Source organism: Trachypithecus francoisi, unplaced genomic scaffold (genome assembly GCF_009764315.1).
Source record: "Trachypithecus francoisi isolate TF-2019V2 unplaced genomic scaffold, Tfra_2.0 Lachesis_group10, whole genome shotgun sequence".
Taxonomy (NCBI): Eukaryota; Metazoa; Chordata; class Mammalia; order Primates; family Cercopithecidae; genus Trachypithecus; species Trachypithecus francoisi.
In genome coordinates this window covers 16,281,840-16,303,741 of record NW_022681455.1, presented here as the reverse complement: position 1 = coordinate 16,303,741, position 21,902 = coordinate 16,281,840, and the positions used below count along the sequence as shown (strand labels likewise).

The following is a 21,902-nucleotide window of genomic DNA, read 5'->3' as shown; positions in this document are numbered from 1 at the left end:
GTAAAAACAAATCCCCTGCCTCTAATTAAACAAAATAAATTGACTTCCTCCAATTGCTACAGATAATGATCACTTATATATATTTTGTACAATATTCTCTACTCCAAAATGTATTTCTGGAGAAACAGATGACCATGCACTGGCAAGCATAGAGCAGTTAGGGCCTAGCAAGAGTAGACTAGCAGTCCCGCGGGAATACAGTCCGAGCTTCTGTAGCCCGAGGCCCTTACTGCTATGACCTAGGCCACTCCCCTGTCTTGAGTGGGCCGCACACCAGCAGCACAAGCACCAGCTGGGTTTTTTAATTGTTAACTTCCAACTTTGCCACTTCCTTCCTTCTCCAATAGCTTCCAGTACTTTTCCTAATTTTTTCTTTTCATCTGCTTATGTACATGACTCCATTTTCTACTACATTACAACCCAACCACCCAAAAACATAAATAAGAGAGTAACTAGGTGAAGTGAGCTCCATTAGAACCAATACCCTAAATATTTTCAAATTTTCTTGGAAAAAAAAAAAAACTATACTCTCAAGGATCATTTCTATAGTTTGTTACTAGAGAAGTTTCTCTGAATTTGTAAAGCACTGAAATTACTTAAAAAAAAAAAATTCCAGGTAGGAGCAAATTAGATACCAACTGTGATGTTACCCCTTGCTTATTTCTTTGAAATAAAACTGGCTTAAATGACAATAACTATGACAATACACACATCCATGTTTGCTTTAAAGTCTTTATTATCCTGAATATAAAAAGACAGAGTCCTCTAGGATATAACAGAGTTCTTTACGTGGAAACATTATTTTTTTACAAGTGAAAAAATAAATACCTCTTGGAATAAAGGCTTATATGCTAATATGTGCCATAAAAAAGTAGAGTTTTAATATCTGACAAAATGTCTGTGCAAAGAAACAAATGCATAAACACATTACTGCTACATTAAGGCAATATGAAAAGTATACTCAGAAATCTCAGTAAAGTGACAGTGTAGGTTTCTAGCTTTACCTCAGCTAGTATTGCACCCGATAAGGTCATCTAGGTCTCCGGACATCCCAGAAAACCTGCTAGCTGACCAGCTTCCAAAATGCCCAAGTGGGAGTGGAAAACATGTTTAAGAATACAGAAGCAAAAAGAACCAAACCCCTTTGAAACATACAGAGGGGACAACCCAAAGTTAATACTTAAGCAGTTACTTTACAACAAAACCTCCCCCTACCCCCACCCCCCCCCAAAAAAAAAACACAGAAAAGGACACAATATCTAAATACTTCTGGTAAGGCTATAAAAGGCTTGACAGTTCAAGCAAAGCAACACCAGTGGGTGAAGCTGGGATCGAGTGCTTGGGAGGAGTGATGAGTTAACTACCCTCAGTTGTACACCATGAGACTCCGTCTCTCAGCAAACTCTGCTTTCCCTTCCCAAGGAGAGTGCTCTCTGTTTTCAGTCCGAAATAAAATATTCCACCAGCTCAGAAGGCCTGGGGAGTCCTTGACTACCCCACAGTAATCTTATAACAAAATTGGTAGTATTTTATAATCGAAAGGCTTGTGGGGGTAGGGATAGAGGGAGTGTAAAGGAATAGGGAGCCACCCACAATGAGTGAGCTGCTTTTTACTAGCCACACTGGTTTAGATCTGACATGGTCAACTTTTTAAAAGTCACAGAATTGATTTGTAAATCTGTTTGCCTTCCAATCATTCCTGATCAAGTTATAAAGACAGAAATGACATTAAAACGACGACTTACGGAAAACTTTCCTATTAAAAATGGTTGGAGCTCCATGACCACACAAAAAGAACGAAATTCTTAAAAGTAATTCTTACAAAATCTGCTGCCGGTAGGAAACTTACCTCGGGATACATTAAGGAGACTTACAACATCATTTCCTAAAAGGTACCCAACTTTTTGGCTATGTTACCACTTCACTGACATCAAAGACTTTACCTATTCCTTTACTTGATCATAAAAAAAAATCAACATCCAAGGAATGTGTCTGTGTCCCAGAGCTCCTCCTGGTCCCCACCACTGCAGTTGTTGATTCTACACATGGATATGTTTTTGCAGTGAGGAGTAGCTGTGTTATTTTTCTTCCTTTTTTTTTTTTTTTTTTTAACATCGCGTGGCAGATGGGTGTTGGAGCAATTACTTTCTCCACAATCTATCATTTTTATAGTTTATAATAGTGCAGTTCATGGAAACATGGCAAGTCCAATAAAAGCACAACAGATTAGATTACAGTCAGATTGAGAAGACTGGTGTGGGTCGGCAGATAGACGTGCTGGACGTGCTCCACATGCGACCTGCAGACGGGACATGACTGGAAAAGAAAAGCCAACAGTCTCTGTTAGCACGCAAGCCTTGGTGGGGGTCCTGTGTCTCTGCGTGCACCCCTGGTCTCTAGTGCATTTAATTTTCTAAATCAATTGTGATCACAGTGATTTCTAGCTTTCAAATGGTAGAGATCTTTGCTGTCTCACAAGTTTGAAAGTTTATACTTTACAAGGGCTTAAAAATAAGTATTATGAAATAATATAAACTGAAGGAAATTAATTATATTTTTAGTCACACGCTAAACAAAGTACATTGAGTAAAGCAATTACTGAAGACGTCTTTCTGTGCAGAATGTGGTCTCTACGTGAGTAGACTATAACACTTCAGGCAGCAATGCAGGAGACCTTCTTGAAATTGTGTGTCCTTAGCTCAGCTGACTGACTCAGGCCAACATTCCTGGGCTGATGCCCGCATGGCCAGGGAGGGTGGCTCTGCTCCTAGCCGTAGGTGGCAGCTCCACATTCCTGGCTGACTTCTCAGAAAGTCCCTGCCCATCATCAGCCCTCAGGAGAGACTTATGGATGAGAGTTGGACTAGCTGGGCAGAAAAAGACAAGCCTATGACTGCTTCTGGGGAAAGGACACAGAGGTCGTTTGGTTTTATTAGCTCTGAAATCAGCAGCTTCTGAAGGACTAAGTATTATTTAGGACCAGTTTTACATACAACCATAGTGACATTTGGCAAACACACCTGAGAAATAAAAACAAATTGAAAAAACTTATTGTAAGAGGAAATTTAAAATTCTTCTTCATGCAAGAAAGGAAGAAAACTATATGTGAGTTCTCTCTGTTTTGTTGTTAATATTAAAATTAGTTTGACTTGCTAATAAATAACAGTCAACCCATATGCCCTTGAAGCATTTGCAATCATAAAAGGAAATTAATCACCAATATCACAGGGTCAACAACCCATCCATGGATAATTGAGAAGTATTCTTTCCCAAATATCTTAAGTAACAAAGACCATCCTCCTAAGTGTCAGAAAAAGGGAGGCAACTTGAAATAGAGGAAGGAGGCCTGGATTCTAGTCCTCAGGTCAGCTGCTAACTAGGTACGTTACCCAGGAATCTGAGCCTCATTTTCAGAACCTGAAAACACTGTATAATTTGGAGTAATTATGAAAATAGTACACTCATCTAAAATGTTTCTAAAGGCCAATACCTTTTAGGTCACTAAGTACAAAGACCCTTTCCGGGTGAAGATGGGCAGTCCCCGTCGGTGCATGAGCAAATCAGTACCTGGCTCCTACTCCCCATGAACAGGAGGGGTAGGTGAGGCTGCAGGCAAAAGCGGGCAGCTGACTCCCCTACCTGTAGCTGGCTGGCGCAGCTCTCACAGCACACAGTATGGCCACAGGGACAGAAGGTGGAGTTGATCTCCTCCTCGCAGCACACCATACACAGCATTGCTTCCTTCAGCTTGCGCAGCTTCTCCTGCAGCGCCCGGGTCTGCTGGCAGCTGAGGCCCTCACAGCTGCTGCAGTTCATGCTGCTTTCTGAGGACTTCAGAGGCGAGTGTGAAGGGCTCTGGTTGCTTCTTGAAACGAGGTCCACAACACCAGCATTGTACAGAGCCCTCCTGGCATGGTCATACACCTCCTTTGATGTTCTTTTAATATCAAAGACATATTTCTTGCCAAGGTTAATGTTTTCATTCAGAAACAGAGATGCCAAGTGGCCCTTCAAGTCACGGCTATACTGCATCATGACGGCGCTGGTCACTGTGTCACACCTGCAAGGCAAGATTGAACATCTACTTTAACACCAAAGAGCCCGGCAGCCCCCTTATTCGCTGTTGTCAACAAGAACAAGCAGATGTTTCATATTCTTGTCTGCACGTATGAAAGTAAGTCCTTCCAATTTTACGTCTGGTAGATATTCTCAGTGATTACATCTCTGTTTCCCTAACGTCTCCTAATATTATTGTTTCCATAAAGCAGTAAATACAGAGGGCAGTGAGCACATACCCCCTCCCCAGGACAGATGCTACCGAGTCAAGTTGCTTATGGAAGAAAAAGGGCATCTGCCTTGAAGTCTTGGCTTTTATGTGAGAAATGTCTACAAATATTCCATTCTGTTTCATAAGTTGTATATCTATTTTAACATAAAAAAAGTTTAAAGATGCCTACAACTTAAATTTCTTAACTTTAATTGTCCAAATACCTGAGTCCAATCACAACTTGCCTTCAAAGTACCCTCTGAAATGAGGGGATCAATATTGTTATTTAAAAATCCTTTCGTACACAGTGAGGATTCAGGATAGCAGCTCTGCCAGAAAGAAAAGATGACCCGTGCTATCCTTCTCCTGGGCAGTGGAGCAGGCCCACCCACTCAGGGTTACCTTTAGGGTAGTCAAACTTGGCTTTGAACCTGAGTGCTAGACTAAGTAAATATTTATCCTCCCAGTTCCCTCATCTTTAACATTAGGGTAATAATACTTAACCTCTTAGGGTTGTTGTATTGATTAAATAGGCGTAGAAATCTCCTAACACACTTTGTGTCTAGATTAACGGCATAAGAAAACACGGTAGGAGGCAAGCAGAGAATGTGTTTGTGTGGCTCACACACATGCACCTTCTGTGGGTAAAACAAGACTACATTAACAAGGACTCCACTGCTACTGCAGAAACAAAATGTTCAGAATTTCCTAAATTCTGTACTAGACTCATTGACACAACAATCCAAGGAACTGTAGAAACCTGGTTGTCACCTAAAAACCTTAGAGCTGCGGTGCTGAGGTGACCAAGCACATGAGATACGTGCCTGTAGAACGCGTGCGTCTCTGTTATCGCTCTGTAGAGCCCGCTGGCCGCCCTGGTGCTGATCATTTTAAACAAGAGCACAATGCTGTTCCCAGACTCCTTGGTGACCGTCAAATATACATTCTTTCCTGACTGAGTGGCCATCTGCACCACAGGATAAGCTATCCTAAGAGACAAGAAGAGAAAAGAAAGCAGATCTAGAAGGACTGATTCTTCACCATGTGTGTGCCTTTGTGGGATCCCCATTTGCTCATGACCTAGGAGAAAAATCAGACGCTTCCTCTGGGGCTATCCCATCACCATGATGCTGCCTCGTCATAAAGATACAGTGAAAAGCAGTTGGGCATATGTGGAGGGAAGTGTAGGAGCAAGTGCTGGGTGTGTACACATGCATGTCTAGAGGTGAAAACAAGTTTTTTATGGCAGCGAATGGGTTATTTGGAAAATGTTAACTCTGCCACATTGTATACCTTGAGTAACATTTAAAATGGTTATTGAGGCCTGAATAAAATTAATATACATACCAAAATGATATATTTCATCCCTAAGAGCTATCGAGTACATCCCTTCCTACTTTCTATTATGTCGAGAGCTACAGATGTATACACATGCTTAGGTCAAAAAAAGTTAAGTCTTGGCTTACCTATTAATTGGGCTAAAGTCATCTTTACAAATTGAGATTCCTTCAGGTCCAACCCCAATGAGCAGTTTCTGCCCTTCGCTATCCCTCACAGAATGCCATTCTATGCCATAGTTTTCCATTGCCGACACAATCTGCAAAACTTGGTATTCAGCTGAAGCCTGGCTGGTCCCCTCTAACTCCTTATGTTTTGCAACAATGCTGGAGGACACCAAGAGGACAGAGAATTAAGTATACGGATATTAACTTTAGAGAGAAACCCATGTAGTCTTCACAAGTGAAATATACTAACACTGATGAATCACAACAGCTAAAACTTATGTATTACTGATGTTTCATGTATTTAGCGAACTTACTATAAAAAACCTCTAAGACACCGGGATCTCAACTATTAAATACGTGGTAAAAACACTTTGGGGATGCTGGATGGGTGATGAATTGAAGAATTATGAAAAGTCTCTAACAATATACATAAGCCAAATTTACATATTGGAAAGTCTCATGCATTTGCCCACATACAGTTTATAAGTATAGAGCTGACCCCTGAGGCCCCTGTAGCCAGGGAAGGAGGCAGGCCAACAAACCACAGGAGTCAACCTGGCATGGAGGCCACCCTCAGTTGAGCCTTCAGATGACACAGAGTTCCACCTGCAGCTTGACTACTGTCTCATGAGCCAGAGGACCCAGCCAAGACATGGCCAGATTTCTGACCTACAGAACTGTGAGACAATTTTTGTTGTTTTGAGCCACTAAGGTTTGGGGTAACTTGTTACTCAGGAATAGATAACTAAAATGCCTATGTTAGACCTCCTGGTTTAATTCTTGCTGGGATGAAGAAAACACCAATATACATAATAGATATTTTTATTTTAGGAGATTTGTACTTAAAGGCAGAGATTTAAAAAATTCTCATTATATAGCATTTCATATTGTGTTTATATATTTTTCAAATAAAAGGCTAACAAATTAAAAAAAAATTCTTGGTTAAATTGGGCAATGGCCCAGTCTTAACCTCATGAATTATGTGTATGTACCACAGATTCATCTTCTTCTGGAAATGCTTATACATTTGATAGCTCTATGAATATAAGCAGTAGCCCTGATGGCAGCCTCACCTGTTCAAGGTGGCAGAGGAGAGCTCCTTGGCACACAGCTCCTCATAGTTATACTTGGCAGTGTTCTGGTTGTAGTCTCCAAACTTGGTCTGGGCCAGTAGGGCACTGAGTTCCACTGCCTGCTCTGGGGAACACAAAAGGTGGCCTGCCAAGAGGGCCTCCTTGATGTGCAAGAAAAAGATGTGCCTGCAGAGCAAGGTGAGAGTGAGGTTATGCTTGGGGATAACCTGACATCAGTCTCAGCCTACCTAGCAATTTCACAGTCACTTTTAAGGAGAGCAATTTAAAAAGTCACACTGAAAATGCTTAACATTAAAGAACTTTAAAAAAAAACCATCAGTATTAAGACAAAATCAAAGTAAGAACTGAGTTTCTTTGGAATAAAAGTTGTGACCCAAACAAGATAAACTTATTTAATACAAGTTGGGTAACATTAAGGCTACAAAACATAAAATAATTACATATACGTTTCTGCATTATAGTGTTTTAAAATAAATTATTTTAATCGGAAAAAATGTATCTTGACATGGATTCTGATAGAATCTTAAGGAACCCTATACATAAAGACAAAATTCTCACCTTTATTCAAATGATACCCCTATCTCTAGTCTCAGTGCCAGCTTCTCTCCTAAGAATCACAGGAAAAATGTCCAATCTCCTATAGGCTTCACCACCTGGATATTCTTCACTACCTCAATTTCGGCTCATTCAAAACCAAACTCCATATATTCTTTCCAAAGCCCTTTTTCTCCCAGTGGAGACCACAGACTGACTTTGGACTCTGTCCAATTTCACCTGACTTTCTTGTCTCTGAAAACTATTTAAATCCAGTTCTATCCTCCTGTTTGTACCTCCTCAATACTACTTGCAGGAAGAATTTACGCTATTCTCTGAGCTGCTCTCCTCCTCCAGACTCCATGCAGGCAGCCTACCTTCCATGCTGCTTGTTTCTAGTATAAACTTGTCATTTCTCTGCTCAAAATCCTTCAAGGGATCTGTACGACTTGCCAAGGGAGCACGTCATTAACGTGGAGCTGAGGAGTCTCCGCCATCTGGCCCCAGCTTTCCAGCCACGTCTCCTGTCATTCCCTGCAGCTGCTATGCCCCAGGAGAGGGAACAATTCCTCTCTCTGGAAAATCCAGGAAGCATGTTCATGCCATGGCGTCTCTGGTCTTGCTGCTCCCTCTGTCCTGATGGCCGTTCTTTCTGTCCCCTTGCTTGGATACCCATTGGTCTGTATCACATGCAAATCCTCTACTCCTCTACTCCAGTATTTGACAGAACATGTATATTATCTATGACTTCTTAAGTGCCTCGAACATCACAGCGCTCCAAAAATGTACATAAAACTGCACATTATGTGTGATTAGTTTACCTTCCAACCTTAGTTTCATCCTGTTTGAGCCTCTGCTAGTTGTATACAATACTATACTCTACATTTACGAAAAGGTATGTCACACTTAAAAACTCCTGTAAAATTCAGATACTCATCACAATGCCCAAAACTCTGAAGAGCATCTAAACTGCTGTAGACAGATTGGTCTCAGTTATAACATGTGTCCCTGGCCAATGTGAAGTTTTAACCTTCCTTTGATGACTTGTCATAACCTCTCAAACAAGGTTAATATTGCTACAATATTCCTCCCATTAACAAACGAATTATAACTTTGGCCAGGTGCGATGTCCTTAACACTGCTTCTATTTATAATATATCTGTGTCTGACATTTCAGGTAGAGGAACATGAACGAGTAAGAATCAGCTAAGAGGAGACAGGGAGGCTACAAATCTAAGGAAGTGCTACACTGAGAGTCTAAAATGTCTGGCTGACAAGAGCCATTAATCACTAAGCAGTGTTTAAATTCAATGTTTTGTGCATTCTGTAATGATAAAGAAATATTTAAAATGATGAAACTCTGCCAAATACTACAGTTTTTTTTCCTTTTTTCAAAGTCCCTGTAAAGAAATCATAGTAAGAATGTGTAATAGCCTGAAAGAAGATAAACATGCTTTTTATTAACCCAAACATCTGCTAATCTTTAAAGTATTTCTGACATACTGCTAAACTGAGAAGGGATTCCCCACTGGGGCAAAGGAATTGCCACAAAAATAACTTGCTGTAAAATAGCTCTCTGAGGACTGAGATCTAGCATTCTCAGCAAGCCATGGTTTATTTTACCACACTGTTGCAGGCCTCAAAAGGCTTCTTAGATGACCATTTGATAAACATCATCTTGCTGAATGTACCCATTTCTGTATTCAACTGGGGTGGAGGCGTGCTGTTAGGAAACTGAAATCTGCATCTATGCTTATGCTAAAGAAGAAATTACGCTCTGAAAGACTTGAAGAATATTGCCACAAACTAAGTCTTCTTAGTTTAATTACTGCTTATGTAAAAGTGGCGTCTTTTTTTTTTTTTTTGAGATGGTGTCTTGCTCTGTCACCCAGGCTGGAGTGCAGTGGCACGATCTCGGCTCACTGCAACCTCTGCTTCCCAGGTTCAAGCGATTTTCCTGCCTCAGCCTCCCGAGTAGCTGGGACTACAGGTACCCACCACCATGCCCGTCTAATTTTTGTATTTTTAGTAGAGACACGGTTTCACCGTGTTAGCCAGGATGGTTTCAATCTCCTGACCTCGTGATCTTCCTGCCTCGGCCTCCCAAAGTGCTGGGATTACAGGCAAAAGTGGCTTTTAACTTATTTTTCAAGTCTAAAGTTAGAGACTAGCCCCTGCTTTACTAAATAGTAAGAAGAGTTTTGAATCAATTCCATGTCTTTTTGCAACCTATCCATGCCTACACTTCTGGAGAGACAGTGGCCAAAATCAAAGGCAAAGAAGCAGTAACAGAATGTAAACAGGTGGCAGGCAGCCTGAGAGCACCACTGATCCTTCTCAGCATATGGGCCAGAATTTAAGAAAAGGTCTAGCAAGGGGGATGATTGACCTTTTGGACATACTCCACATTCTAGCCTGGACTGCAGAGTATGCCTGGTAAGCATGAAAAATCCTTCTCCTTATTGTCAATGTCAGCTTTCTGATAGGCCCTTCCTGCATTTTGCAGTTTCATGGCTATAAAGTAACCTTTTCATTTCCAGTCAATAAATATTTGTCTTGCATTGCCTCTGTGCCCAGCCCTAAGCTGGGGTTATAGGGTAAACATGTCTGAGAGTTCCTTTTTAGATGGACTTCCAGCCTTTTAGAATGAAGAGACATATCCCATCAAAATAACTCCAGCCACAATCTAGCTTTTGGGTGACAAGTTTATGCTCTCCAGGAGAACAGTACAACGGAGTACTAGTAGCAAAGGTCAGCACTCTAATAGGCTCTTTCCAAGACAGAGGATAGCAGAGCTCAGAGATACGTTTCTAACAAGAACTTCAATGATGGCTCAATATTTATGGGTGGTTTTTTTTTTTTTTTTTTTTTGAGACAGAGTCTCCCTCTGTCACCCAGGCTGGAATGCAGTGGCCGGATCTCAGCTCACTGCGAGCTCCGCCTCCCGGGTTTACGCCATTCTCCTGCCTCAGCCTCCCGAGTAGCTGAGACTACAAGCGCCCGCCACCTCGCCCGGCTAGTTTTTTATATTTTTTAGTAGAGACGGGGTTTCACCGGGTTAGCCAGGATAGTCTTGATTTCCTGACCTCGTGATCCGCCCGTCTCGGCCTCCCAAAGTGCTGGGATTACAGGCTTGAGCCACCGCGCCCGGCCAAATCAAGTATTTTCTTTTAGTATTTTCCTCTCAAACCATCTGGATTGTAACTATCTGGGCTCCTGGGTTTTGCCCTCCCCCCCCTTTTTTTTGTAAAGTAGGCGAAAGGTTACCAATAATATCAAAACAAGCAGAAGTGGTCAAAGAAGTTGTGCTGCAATGAATGCTCTTGCACTAAAGATCAAAAGTAGATGACATATTCAATTCAATATAGGCTACATCCTAGAATCACAAACAGAAAGAAAGCCTTTGGAAAAAAAACTGTGTTCTTTGTCTTAAGCAAATGTCCATGAATATGTCCTATGAGCACAAATTAAGCTCGAACTGCACCTTTTAAACATTCTTCAGGTTATACCTTCTAATTCATGACTCTTCTGTAAGTTTTACCCAGTTACTGAGAAAACTGACATTTTTAATACATGGATCACATTTTGGGGCCCCAGGCATAAGATTCTGGCTAACTCATGTCCTGGCATCATGGGCCCAAATGAATTAACATTTACTGAGCATTATGGACGATTTTTTTTTTTAATGGAGTGAATGTAAGGATATGCCAAATTTTAATTTTAAAAATGAATCACATATTCTTACTGTATTTTTCTTTCAAAGTACTTCAAATTTTCTCTCTTTTAAAAATTAATTCCTTCTTACAGTGCTAAGGAATGAAGTTAGATCATTTATCTTTTAAGAGTTGTAATCAGAGAACTTTCCTCTAAACACTAGCTTGTCTCATAAAGCAATTATCGAGGAATCAAAGCAGAACTCCCTGCAAACCAATCGGAAGCTGTTGATCTGTGCATCACAGAGGGTTCCTCTCAGTTGCTGCCCTCCAGCTACCTCACCAATTACACTATTTTGAAGAGCTTTTAATGACAAATGTAAAATAACTACATCCAGATTCATTATTAAACTCAAAATTTAAGAACTAACCTACATCTTTAAAACAGCTAAGTAGCTATTTTTTTTTTCAAACTCCCAATTACCAATAATTGAACTGTATTTCTCCTGGAAAGCCATGGCTGACTCTAGCCATAGGGAGTAATGGCTGGTTCTGCTCTCCCCTTGTCAGAAGCCACTGTGATCATCAGTCAGCCCGCCTCGGTCCAGTGAGTCACCTAACCACAGTTTATTTTAAACCAAACTTTGACTGCCAAGTTATATTTAAAAACTATCAAATCACAACAGAATTGCTTTGAGAGTTTTCTGTTTTGTATCTTTAATTTCAGTAAAACACAAGTCAGTTCAAGATGGATCATGGGCCTAAATGTAAAAGCTAAAATCGTAACGCTTTAAAAACTAAACGTAAGAGTATCTTCATGACTTCCAGGTAGCAAAGGTTTCTCAGGACACAGCAAAAATCACAAAAGAAGAAAGTGGATAAATTAGGCTTCACCAGAATTAAAAACTTCTACTCATAAAAGGCATCAGAAAAACAGGTAAGCCACAGGAGGAAATACATTTACAAAACATGTATCTGACAAAGGACTGGTATCTAGGGTACATGAAGAATTTGTACAACTCAAAAAAAAAAAGGCAAACAACAAAAATGAGTAAATGACTTGGATACTTTGAAAAAGATACATGAAAGGCCAATAAAAACACGAACAAGTGTTTAATATTAATTGTCAGAGAAATGCAAATTAAAACCACAACACTCTACCACTACATACCCACCAGAAAGCTGGCAGCTATGTGGAGGAATTAGACTCTTACATTCTTGCTGGGAGTACAGAAGAGCACAATTGCCAAATAGCTTTGGGAAAAGGTCTGGCAGTTATAAAATGAAATGATTACTTACTCCATGACCCAGCTATTCTACTCTTAGGTATTTATTCATTCAAGAGAAATGAAAATATGTGTCTACAAAAAAAAAAGGTACATACTAGAATGTTTATGGCAGCTTTATTCATAATAGCTGGAAAACAGGTGTTCATTATTAGGAGTATGGATAAACAAACACTAGAGTCATTCAATGGAATACTATCCAGCAATATAAAAGAACCAACCACTGATACATACGACAATGTGGATGGATCTCAAAAAATCTGTGATGAACAAAAGAAGCCAGACATCAAAGAGTGCATACCACAAGATTCCATATAGAGAAAGCCGCACAGGCATAGCTCATCTCTGGTAGAAGAACACATGACAGAGGTGTGGCAGGCGGCGGATGGGGGTGGGGAAGAAGGGGAGGGGTTGCCTGCAGAAGGGCCTGAGGGAACTTTCTGGAGTGAGGATAATGTTCTAAATTTTGATAGCAGTTTTATTTAAACAAGCACAGCCGTTTGTCAAAAATCATTAAATGGTGCAATTAGGATTTACATAAATTTTACATCAAAAGAAAAAACTGCAAACATTGAGTTCTAGTTAATGTTATCAATGCTGAAGTATTTAGGGGGAAACATACTTATATACAACTTATTTTGAAATGCATCTAAAAAGTAAGACAGATTGATGGGTGGGTAGAGGACTGATAAATGGATGAATATGTAATACATACTAAAGTAGATATACAGTATATATACACTATATAGAATATATAGTGTACATATATATAGTGTGTATATATATAGGTGTTCCCTGTAAAAAATCTCCAATTTTCCTGTATGTTTGAAAATTTTCATAAGAACTTAAGAAAGTAATACTAGTAAAAATCCCTTAGGGTCAAGGATTCAAATAACTAGCCATATCTAACATGAACCACCACATCTATCTGCTTCCTGGAGGGCTTGCCACTGAGAAACTTGTCACAGCCAAATAATTACCAAGTTGGGCCTCTGTGTAGGCTTCAGGAGATCCTTTTCAAAGCCCAAAGTACAAAACGAGAATCACTGATGAAAGTGTTCCTGCTCTAAAGCAGTTAAAAGAGGTGGAGGGCAGCAGCTGGGAAAATTTCCAACTTCAAAAGTGATCACAACCCACACCAGAAGAACACTTCTAATTGAAAGCAGAAAATGTGCACTTCTAAAAAATGTGCTTATTCACTCACAGTAGATACTCATCCTAGGCAAACACCAATCTAGGCAGTCCTGAAATCTAAAAGTGTTAACTACAATCTCTTTCTCAACAATCTGGATTAGCCAGGAATGCTTTTTGGTACATTTATTCCACGAGGCCGGGAAGGTTCAGGAATTTTCAGACCTCATCATCTTTTTAACTGCCTTCACACCCTGAGTTACTTGCTAGGTCCTGCTGCTGGTACAGAGGAGGGCTGGGAACAGGCCACAGTGGGACACCATTCAGAGGAAACACACCCAGTGTCCCTACAGCTGCTCAACACTGGTCACCCTGAGTCTGACCCTAGGTGCCTTCTAAATGCTCAGATTTAATTTTAAATGACATTTTAAAAACCTTCTTTGAATATTTCATACAAATATATAAGTACCAGAAAGTCAAAAAGGGCCTAAAGGTACCCGGACAGGTGTTCCTTGGCTGAAATAAACACATAAAATAACACAAACATCCTATAGCCTTAACAAAAGAAAAAATTAAATCAGAAATTCAAAATTCGATTAAATACTTTCTTTGGAAATAACCACATGCCTGCTTTTACTGTTTTTACTTTCCAGGGCCTATTTTGTGTTTGGGCATGCAATCTTTCCTAGGTTTCCACATCTAAAAGTGATTTTTGTTGGAAGACGGAAATACCTAGTTAATATGTACTTAGGACTCTAAATGGATTGCAGTTAAAGTGATGCTATAACTTGAAAACTATCTGACCTTCAGAGACGGTCCAATAAGTGGTAGTTTCTTTTAGGAAAGAACTAATAGCCACAATAAACACATGGTCTAGGATGGGGTAGAGGGGGTGAAAGAAAGGAAGCAAAAGAATGTGAGGAAGCTCTAAGTTAAGTTCAAGTAGAAAATAATCACTATAAAACATTTTTTTAAATGGTGAGATTTCTTTGAGATACGCTCAACTTTTCAGTTTATAGAAGCAAAGTGAAAAACATCTCAACATCTATTAGGAAAACTTATATCAGTTAACTCCATTTTTGTTTACTTCCAAGTTCTTAATTCGATGAGTCAACAAATATGCAACAGGCACTTATTATTAGATTCTGGGAATACAACGTTGATCAGCTTTCTGTTTAATGGAGTTTAGGTTATTAGAGTGACTGATAATAAACAAATTGCCACATAAGTATATGTAATATTATAAGTTCATTAAATGCCATAAAGGAAAGATACATGATGTCTTGGGGGAGTTTAGTCTCCCAAGCAAGGCTAGAGAAGGCTTTCCCAAGGGCTGAGGATGGAGCTGAGGCCAGAATAGGACAGATTTAACAAGGGACAACAAGTCAGAGTCAAACTCATCACTCCTGGCATCATTGAAATCTGGATGAAATTTAGCATCCAGGATTATAGCATTTCTGTGAACATTTAGTTTGGGACTCACAGAGCTCTTGGACTGGGGTTGTTTTCTGGAAAAGAGAATCCATGTGTTGGTGAGCCTTACCTAAGCAAAATGTCTCCTAGCAAAGACTTCAGAGCTCTGCTAAAACGTGGCTAAGTCAGGAAAAAAATACAGATTTTTATTGGCAGTGGATGGTATAATTATCATTGTGAAGATGAAGCATATACTTCTCTAATCTCTGGTTTTGGAAATGTTGACAAAATCCAGTCAGAATTGCAGTAAACTCAAAGCCTGTGAAAGTCAAGAATTTCCAAGATGATTATTATTTCAGATCTACTTCCAGAATACATTAATTTGTTTCACTATTCATTTTATTCCATGGCATCACAAACATCTGCTGAAAATACCTGCTGTCTCCATTGCTGAAATATGCCAGCTGAAAAGTAAGACTCTCCCTTTACATTTGAGGCTCATATTCAAGAGCAAAGCATAATCTAGATAGAAGAATCAAATCTAAAATTAGGCCAAATCAGAACTCTACCTACCAATCTAAGCAAACAAACACTTCTTGTGCTTTTTCTATTTTCAGAGACACATATTTAGGAAAACATTAAGGAAAATAATATAAAGAGAACACAAAAGCAATGAAAAAAGTTATTGCTAAGAGAAATTTAGAAACCATCTCTTCAGGGGCTTTCAAGTAGGATGTAGAGCTGGGCCCATGGCAGTCTGGATGGCTGGTAGTTGGTGGCAGAGCTGAAACTACAATACAGGGATTCTGCCTGGTTCCCTGGTGCTGTCCTATGACAAACAGGCCTTCCTGACCATCATTCTCACAAGGGCCTCCCTAATCTGATATGAACTAATATGTTAACTAGGACAACTCTGCCAGGATATTTCAGCACCATTTAATAAACCGTCTAGACACTTGCAGTGCACTATACTACATGCACTCTCATGATTTAGAGAAGAGTAAAAAAATCACCTCTCATAACTGGATTGTCAAAGCTAAATTTACTCACTACATAAACAGACCTATTGTATATTCATGGCATTTTATGTAAGTATTTTACAACAAATAATTAAACATCAAAGAAGTTTATGAACCAGCTTCATTTGCTAGCAGTTGTAAATATAAGTATTTTTGTTCTATAGTTTCATGCATGCAAAAACAATGCTAATTGTAAACTGGATCCAGTACAGCTTCTGATGTCCTAATTAAGAGGTATAAATGCTAATTACAAATCACTTTATCTAGTTACTAAAACTTAAGTGTCAGTTATGTATTTCAGCCAACCCCACAAAACCAAGTAAAATTCACCAATATATTAAAAGCAAGTTAAAAGTTAAGGCCACACTAACTTTTCAATACCACTTCAAAAAGGAATTACAATCAATTAAAACTACCTAGTTGAACTAGGTATGTACATTCTTTGAGTACTATTATGAATCTCAAGAGTCCAAGCCAATTGAATCAGTAAAGGAGAAACCAAGACAGGAAATTTGATTTGAGTTCTAATTCATAAAATGTCCCTATTTCTTACATGAATAAAATTGATTTGATAATAGTTACTAATCCAATTACAGGAAAGCACAGGTAGAGACCATCTACTAGTCAATTATAAAGTCTGAATACATTCATAAAACAAATGTATTATGCTATTATCACTGCAGCCATTGTTTAAATGCAGTTATTTGGTACTCCAAGCTTCTGAAGATTTAAAAAATAAATTTGTGCCATCAAAACTGGGTTGCCTCTAGAGATCTTGAAATAATTACAAAATCGTAATAGGACTACACAATGAAAATTTCAATATGTTGTGTTATATCTTGTATTCGACTGCAAGTTATGACAGTGAAACACAAAGCTTTCACAAATCAGCTTTAAATAATAATTTTTAAAAGCCTATTCTGATTAATACAGACAGCTAAAACATCCTGAAGCATGCAATCACTTGAATATTTTGCAAGATATTTTCAGGAGTACCAAGAATTCAATATACCATCTTCATTCAGAAACAAAATTAAACATCTGCCTCAACCTTTAAAGCTCGATTACAAGGCAAAGTGGAGATTTCAAATTCAAATGAATAGTTTTTCAAAATGAGTTTTTATCAGTCCTTGGGTAAAACAAACAAGCAAATGTCACGTAAAAAACTGTTAAAGGATAACGCTCCTTCATCATTACTTAAAATTTTTAGAATCACATTTTTCACATGCATGGCATATCTCTCAGCCAAAGAATTATGAAAAACATTAGAACTTAGATCCAAAGTTTGCTATGTCTTTAAAGTAGCTGTTTTCCTTTTTAATTTTTTATTTGCCACTGTAAGAGTGAAGTCGCCTGCCTTTCAATAAATATTAAATATCAATTTCCTAGTTTGGCTCGTTCTTGAGAAAAGTATTAGAGTGAGTCCAGGGGAGAACATACTTTGTTTGAAAAATGAGACCACAAGCTTCAGTTGTCTACCACTGCTGGTGGTGTTTTACAACGTAGAGAGATAAATTCAATCTAAACTCACCAATCCTGTGTAATATATCTGTGGGTTGGAATTCAGTTACAGCAGGCTCAGAAGAGTTCATGAAATTACATTTTCAAGAAACTTAAAAACTTTAAAAATTCTGCATGAAGTCAAACAGAACTCTTGGCTGCACACTGTAATCTGACACTAGGCTGAAGAAACTGACCAAGTTTAAGTAACCCAAGAGGAACTGTTTCCTGCTTTCTGTTAGAACAGTCTGCAATGACCTATAGTAACACTGCTGAGGCAGAGGTTACTATCGGGCATTAGATGCTGCTATCAGGAAGTCAGTCAGTCGGGTCAGGTGGTTTTTCTTTCTTTTTTTATTTTTTTTCTGGGGTAGCACTTATCTGAAGTGTTCGTAAGAATTCAACTCTGCTCACCCATCAAGTTTGTAAAGACAAGAAAAACTAAAAAATGAATTGGAAAATGCACTCGGACCAAGTAGGTAGCTCCCTCTTCACCTCAACAAAAGGACTGGCATGGAAAAGGTAAGTTAAGATGGAACTCCGCATCAAAACAAACTTGCCTGTGAGTATCTCTGGGAAGGTGCAGCGGCCCTTCTAAAGGGAACCAAAGGTCTATTTGACAGTGGTTTATTTTAGCTCACTTTACCTAGTCTGCTCCTGTAAGATGAGATGAGGCTCCACGAAGAACTTGACTCTCAGTTTAAGCCTGTAAGGGGCTAGCCCATCCATCTGCTGGGAGATCCGGTTCCTCAGGTTTAGCCATAAACTTTCACCTTTGCTACCCGTAAACTGCAGTCCAAAATAATCAACTTCTATGATTCCCAGTCGCCTGCACACCTAAAACAAAAAGGAATGCAGCCTGGATGAGCAAATGGTACATGTCAAAGCAAACCCAACGACTCCCTGAGGCCGACTGCTGGTACTTTTTACAAAGTTCAGTGGTGTTACAATTCCTGATCTAAACTGGAAAAACAAAGTTCTACGGCTCCAATGACACCAAACCACGACCTATGGTATGGAGACTCATAATTCCTTTTAACATCTAGGGCATGACCAATTGCAATAGAGAAAAAAGGAGTCCTCAAAAGTAGCCTTCGAAAAGATGAGGAGGGGAAACTACAGGGTATTTTCCTTCTCATTCCAATGACCAGAATTCCCTCCACCAGCATACTCTGCACAGCTGATTTTTGGCGACTTATTATCTGGGCAATTTTAACCATCTGGACTCCAAAAATCAAACACATTGAGGGAACACGCCACAAGTGTCAGCTAAGCTTCACATGCGGTTTCCCAAACATCTCAGAGCTAGAGGGGTTGAGGGTATAGCGTTTTCCTGGGATCACATTTGCTGTCTGCCATACCACCTATGCGCTATTTGGCACCGATGTCCCTCACTCTTAAGGAACCACATGCTTAAAAACAACCGAGCAGTAGATGACCCAAACCTATTCCTCCCGTCCCCCGCAAACCCGGAGATGCAGGTGAACGGTGCATTTGAGAGCAGCAGCCTGAGAGGCAGCGTGAGACAAGGGCCCGGCTTATCTGCCAAGATACCCTGGGGCCCGAGATTGCTTCGAGTCACTCCATTCCATCCTGGCACGCGGGTGGCACTGCCAGGCGCCGCGGGGACCCGACAGGCGGTATCACGCACATACCTGCGGTAGGTGTGCGGAGCTGCCTTCTTCCGGGAAAGTGCTGGATTGGGGGGATGATGGGCGGCTGGGGGGTGGATCCCGACTGCGGGCTGAGCCAGGCCCTCAGCGCTGGGGACCCCCGCTGCGCGCTTTCTCCGCGCACCCCACGCACGCCAGGAGGAGACCGCGCGCCCTACGCCCGTGGAGAGGAGGGGACGCTCTCCTCCCCGGCTGCAAGACGCAGTGCCTCCGGCCCCTAGGAGGCGGCGCGCCAGGGTGCCAGGCTTCGCTGCGAGGCCCCTCGGTCTCGCGGGACCCTCCGGGGCCCCCTCTTGCCCCTCGCCCTCACCTGGTTGAGGCAGTCCTCGCCGTTGGCTTTCGCCTCCACCTCCACCTCCATCAGCACCGCGTCCGGCCTCGTCACATAACACAGCATGGCTGGGGCTGCCGCTGCCGCCACAGCCGCCTTCTCTTTGGTGTGCGCGGGGCTGCCGCCTTGTCACGGCTGGGACCCAGTCCCGGACTCGGAGAGGGCTGGCCCTCGAAGGCTGCAGCTCTGCGGACCCTTGTCCTGCGCCCCGCGGCCGCCACTCGCGTCCCCGCCGCCCCCTCACCCGCTGCCCGCCAGCTCCCCCTGTCCTCCGCGGTGGCGCCGCACTCTAGCAGCTCAACTGCCTGCGGCGCGACAGGGACTCCTCAGATATAGCGGCCCCGCCCCCTTCAGCTCGGGTCCCCGCCAATCACGGTCTCCCCGCCCCTCCTCCCCCGCCCGGTCAGCCAATAGCGGCGCCCCTCGGCCGCGGCCCCCGCCTCCCAGCACCGGCTGAGTTCCCCCTGCCGCCCCGGGAGGTGGCAGCTTGCGCGCGCCAAGTGCTGCGGGAAGGAAAGGAGGCACCGGAGCACACCCGCCGCCTTTGCCCGCTGGGCGACGCTGCTCGGAGTGAGCGATCGCCTGGGGTTCCAGGCGGGGACGCCTTTCTGCCATCTCGAATTTACGATGATTAAACACCTGCAAGCTGCCACTGTTCTTCAGATATCTTGGATCACTCCGAGCACGCATTTCGGTTGTGAAAGCAAAAAGGAAAAGGAGCAACCCAAAGCCTAAAGGAAACTATTTTCGGCCGGGCATGGTGGCTCATCCCAGCACTTTGGGAGTTCGAGGTAGGCGGATCAACTGAGGTCAGCAGTTCGAGACCAGCCTGGCTAACATGGTGAAACCCTGTCTCTACTAAAAATACATCAAAAAAAAAAAAAAAAAAAAAAGCCAGGCGTGGTGGCAGGCACCTGTAATCCCAGCTACCTGGGAGGCTGAGGCAGGAGAATCGCTTGAACCCAGGAGGCGGAGGTTGTAGTAGCTGAGCTGAGATTGTGTCACTGCACTCTATCCTGGGCAACAAGAGCAAAAACTCTGTCTCAAAAAAAAAAAAAAAAAAGGAAAAAGACTGTTTTCCACCAGGCTTAGCCCAGTGGGTTGCTGGGTGGCATAATCGTTGTTCCTTATTAAGACCTCATCATTGAGAAAAACAGTGTGAGTATGAAAGTTTTTGCAATTGACCAGTGAGCCAGGTGTCTTGGTCTAGTGCTGGTGTGTTACCGTCCAGAAGGGCTTCTCCTTACTCGTTCTGCTGAATCAAAACGCCTTACAGGGCACCAGGCCTTCTCTCAGGTTGCTCATTCTATCTCCTGCCTTATCTCACCCATTCATTAAACATTCATTCAGTATCTGATACCCTGCCTGTCCCGTCTCCCAGGCAACCAGATGTTGTCCTTGTCTTAAGGTAAGATGCCCATCTCCTGACCTAACAGGTGGCCTTACTGCAATAGTAGCTATTAAAGGTCTACAACTATTCACTCATTTACCGCTTGTTCCTGTTTGCCAATACATTACATAGGCTACCTTTTTTATTTCTTTATAGAAGCCAGATGATGTGGGTTTCAGCCATGGAAACTTAGAAAACTTACTTCAGGCCAGCTTGATGGCTCACACCTGTAATCCCAGCACTTTGGAAGGCCGAGGCAGGAGGATCACCTGAGCCCAGCAGTTTGAGACCAGACTGGGCAACATAGTGAAACCCCATCTCTACACAAAATACAAAAAAATTAGCCGGTTGTGGTGGCTCCTGCCTGTAGTCTCAGCTACACGGGAGGCTGAGGTGGGAGGATCACCTGAGCCTGGGAGTTCGAGGCTGCCGTGTGCTGTGATCCCGCTAGTGCGACTCCAGCCTAGGCGACAAAGCAAAAGGCCCTGTCTCTAAACAACAACAACAAAAAGAAAACAACGAAATTAAAAAAAAAAAAAGAGAAAACTTACTTCATCTGTCTGAAGCTTAGTGTTGTCAGCAGTAAAATGGAGACAGCAATATCTGCTCTGTCTCTACCCAGTGTTATTGGGAAGCAAAGCAAAGACAATCATGTTCACAAAAGCATTTGAATGTCCCTGTGCATGTAAGGGAGGCTATCAGGTCAGCTCTGTTACTGCTTAATGATGACTTTTCCTGTCCCTACCCCGCTTCACAAGTCCCAAGGATCTGTTAGTGGCCTTTATTTCTGATCAAGTAGGTACGATATCAGAGCCTAAGGCTAAAAAAAAAAGGAGGGATCCTCCCACACACAGTTCTTTGCTAAAGCTGACTGAGTAGAATTGTAAACTGTCCAAGTCCTAATCCCTCCTGTTGCAGAGGGACAGGTGCATTCTTACATCTTTCTGTCTTATAAATACACCTCATTTCAGCTATTGTGGGCTGAAATAGTCCCTTCTTGTATTAACTGTGGTGCCTATTCCCTGAATTCCAGTTTACTAATAATCTGCGGAATTTATCTGGGAGATAGCATTTGGTTCATTCCTTGTCTAATTTATGCTTAATTG

The 21,902-nt window shown here is 41.6% G+C and overlaps 1 protein-coding gene and 1 pseudogene across 2 annotated transcripts; one reads left to right on the top strand and one right to left on the bottom strand.

The window, feature by feature from the left end:
* The first annotated feature begins 518 nt into the window (after nt 1-518).
* On the top strand, nt 519-600 carry LOC117088958 (annotated as a pseudogene).
* A 118-nt stretch (nt 601-718) lies between these two features.
* MYLIP (myosin regulatory light chain interacting protein) lies at nt 719-19,749 on the bottom strand. 2 transcript variants are annotated; one of them, XM_033216301.1, is made up of 7 exons: nt 19,386-19,749; nt 18,049-18,239; nt 6,846-7,031; nt 5,734-5,931; nt 5,092-5,256; nt 3,640-4,060; nt 719-2,316 (listed from the first exon to the last, which is right to left on the bottom strand). In XM_033216301.1, the coding sequence occupies exons 1-7, from the start codon at nt 19,470-19,472 to the stop codon at nt 2,227-2,229; spliced, it is 1,338 nt and encodes a 445-aa protein (XP_033072192.1). In that variant the 5' UTR covers nt 19,473-19,749; the 3' UTR covers nt 719-2,226. The 2 variants fall into 2 exon arrangements, with proteins under 2 accessions (XP_033072192.1, XP_033072194.1); XM_033216303.1 differs by lacking the exon at nt 5,734-5,931.
* Between the last annotated feature and the right edge of the window lie 2,153 nt (nt 19,750-21,902).

What these genes read in the sequence shown, in the direction of transcription:
- MYLIP (XM_033216301.1), bottom strand. Translation starts at nt 19,472, where the DNA reads ATGCTGTGTTATGTGACGAGGCCGGACGCGGTGCTGATGGAGGTGGAG. An exon ending in ATCTTACAGGAGCAGACTAG is followed by an intron (nt 7,032 to 18,048) that starts GTAAAGTGAGCT and finishes CTTGCTCTGCAG; the next exon opens with GCACATCTTTTTCTTGCACA. An exon ending in TCCTCTGCCACCTTGAACAG is followed by an intron (nt 5,932 to 6,845) that starts GTGAGGCTGCCA and finishes GGTGTCCTCCAG; the next exon opens with CATTGTTGCAAAACATAAGG.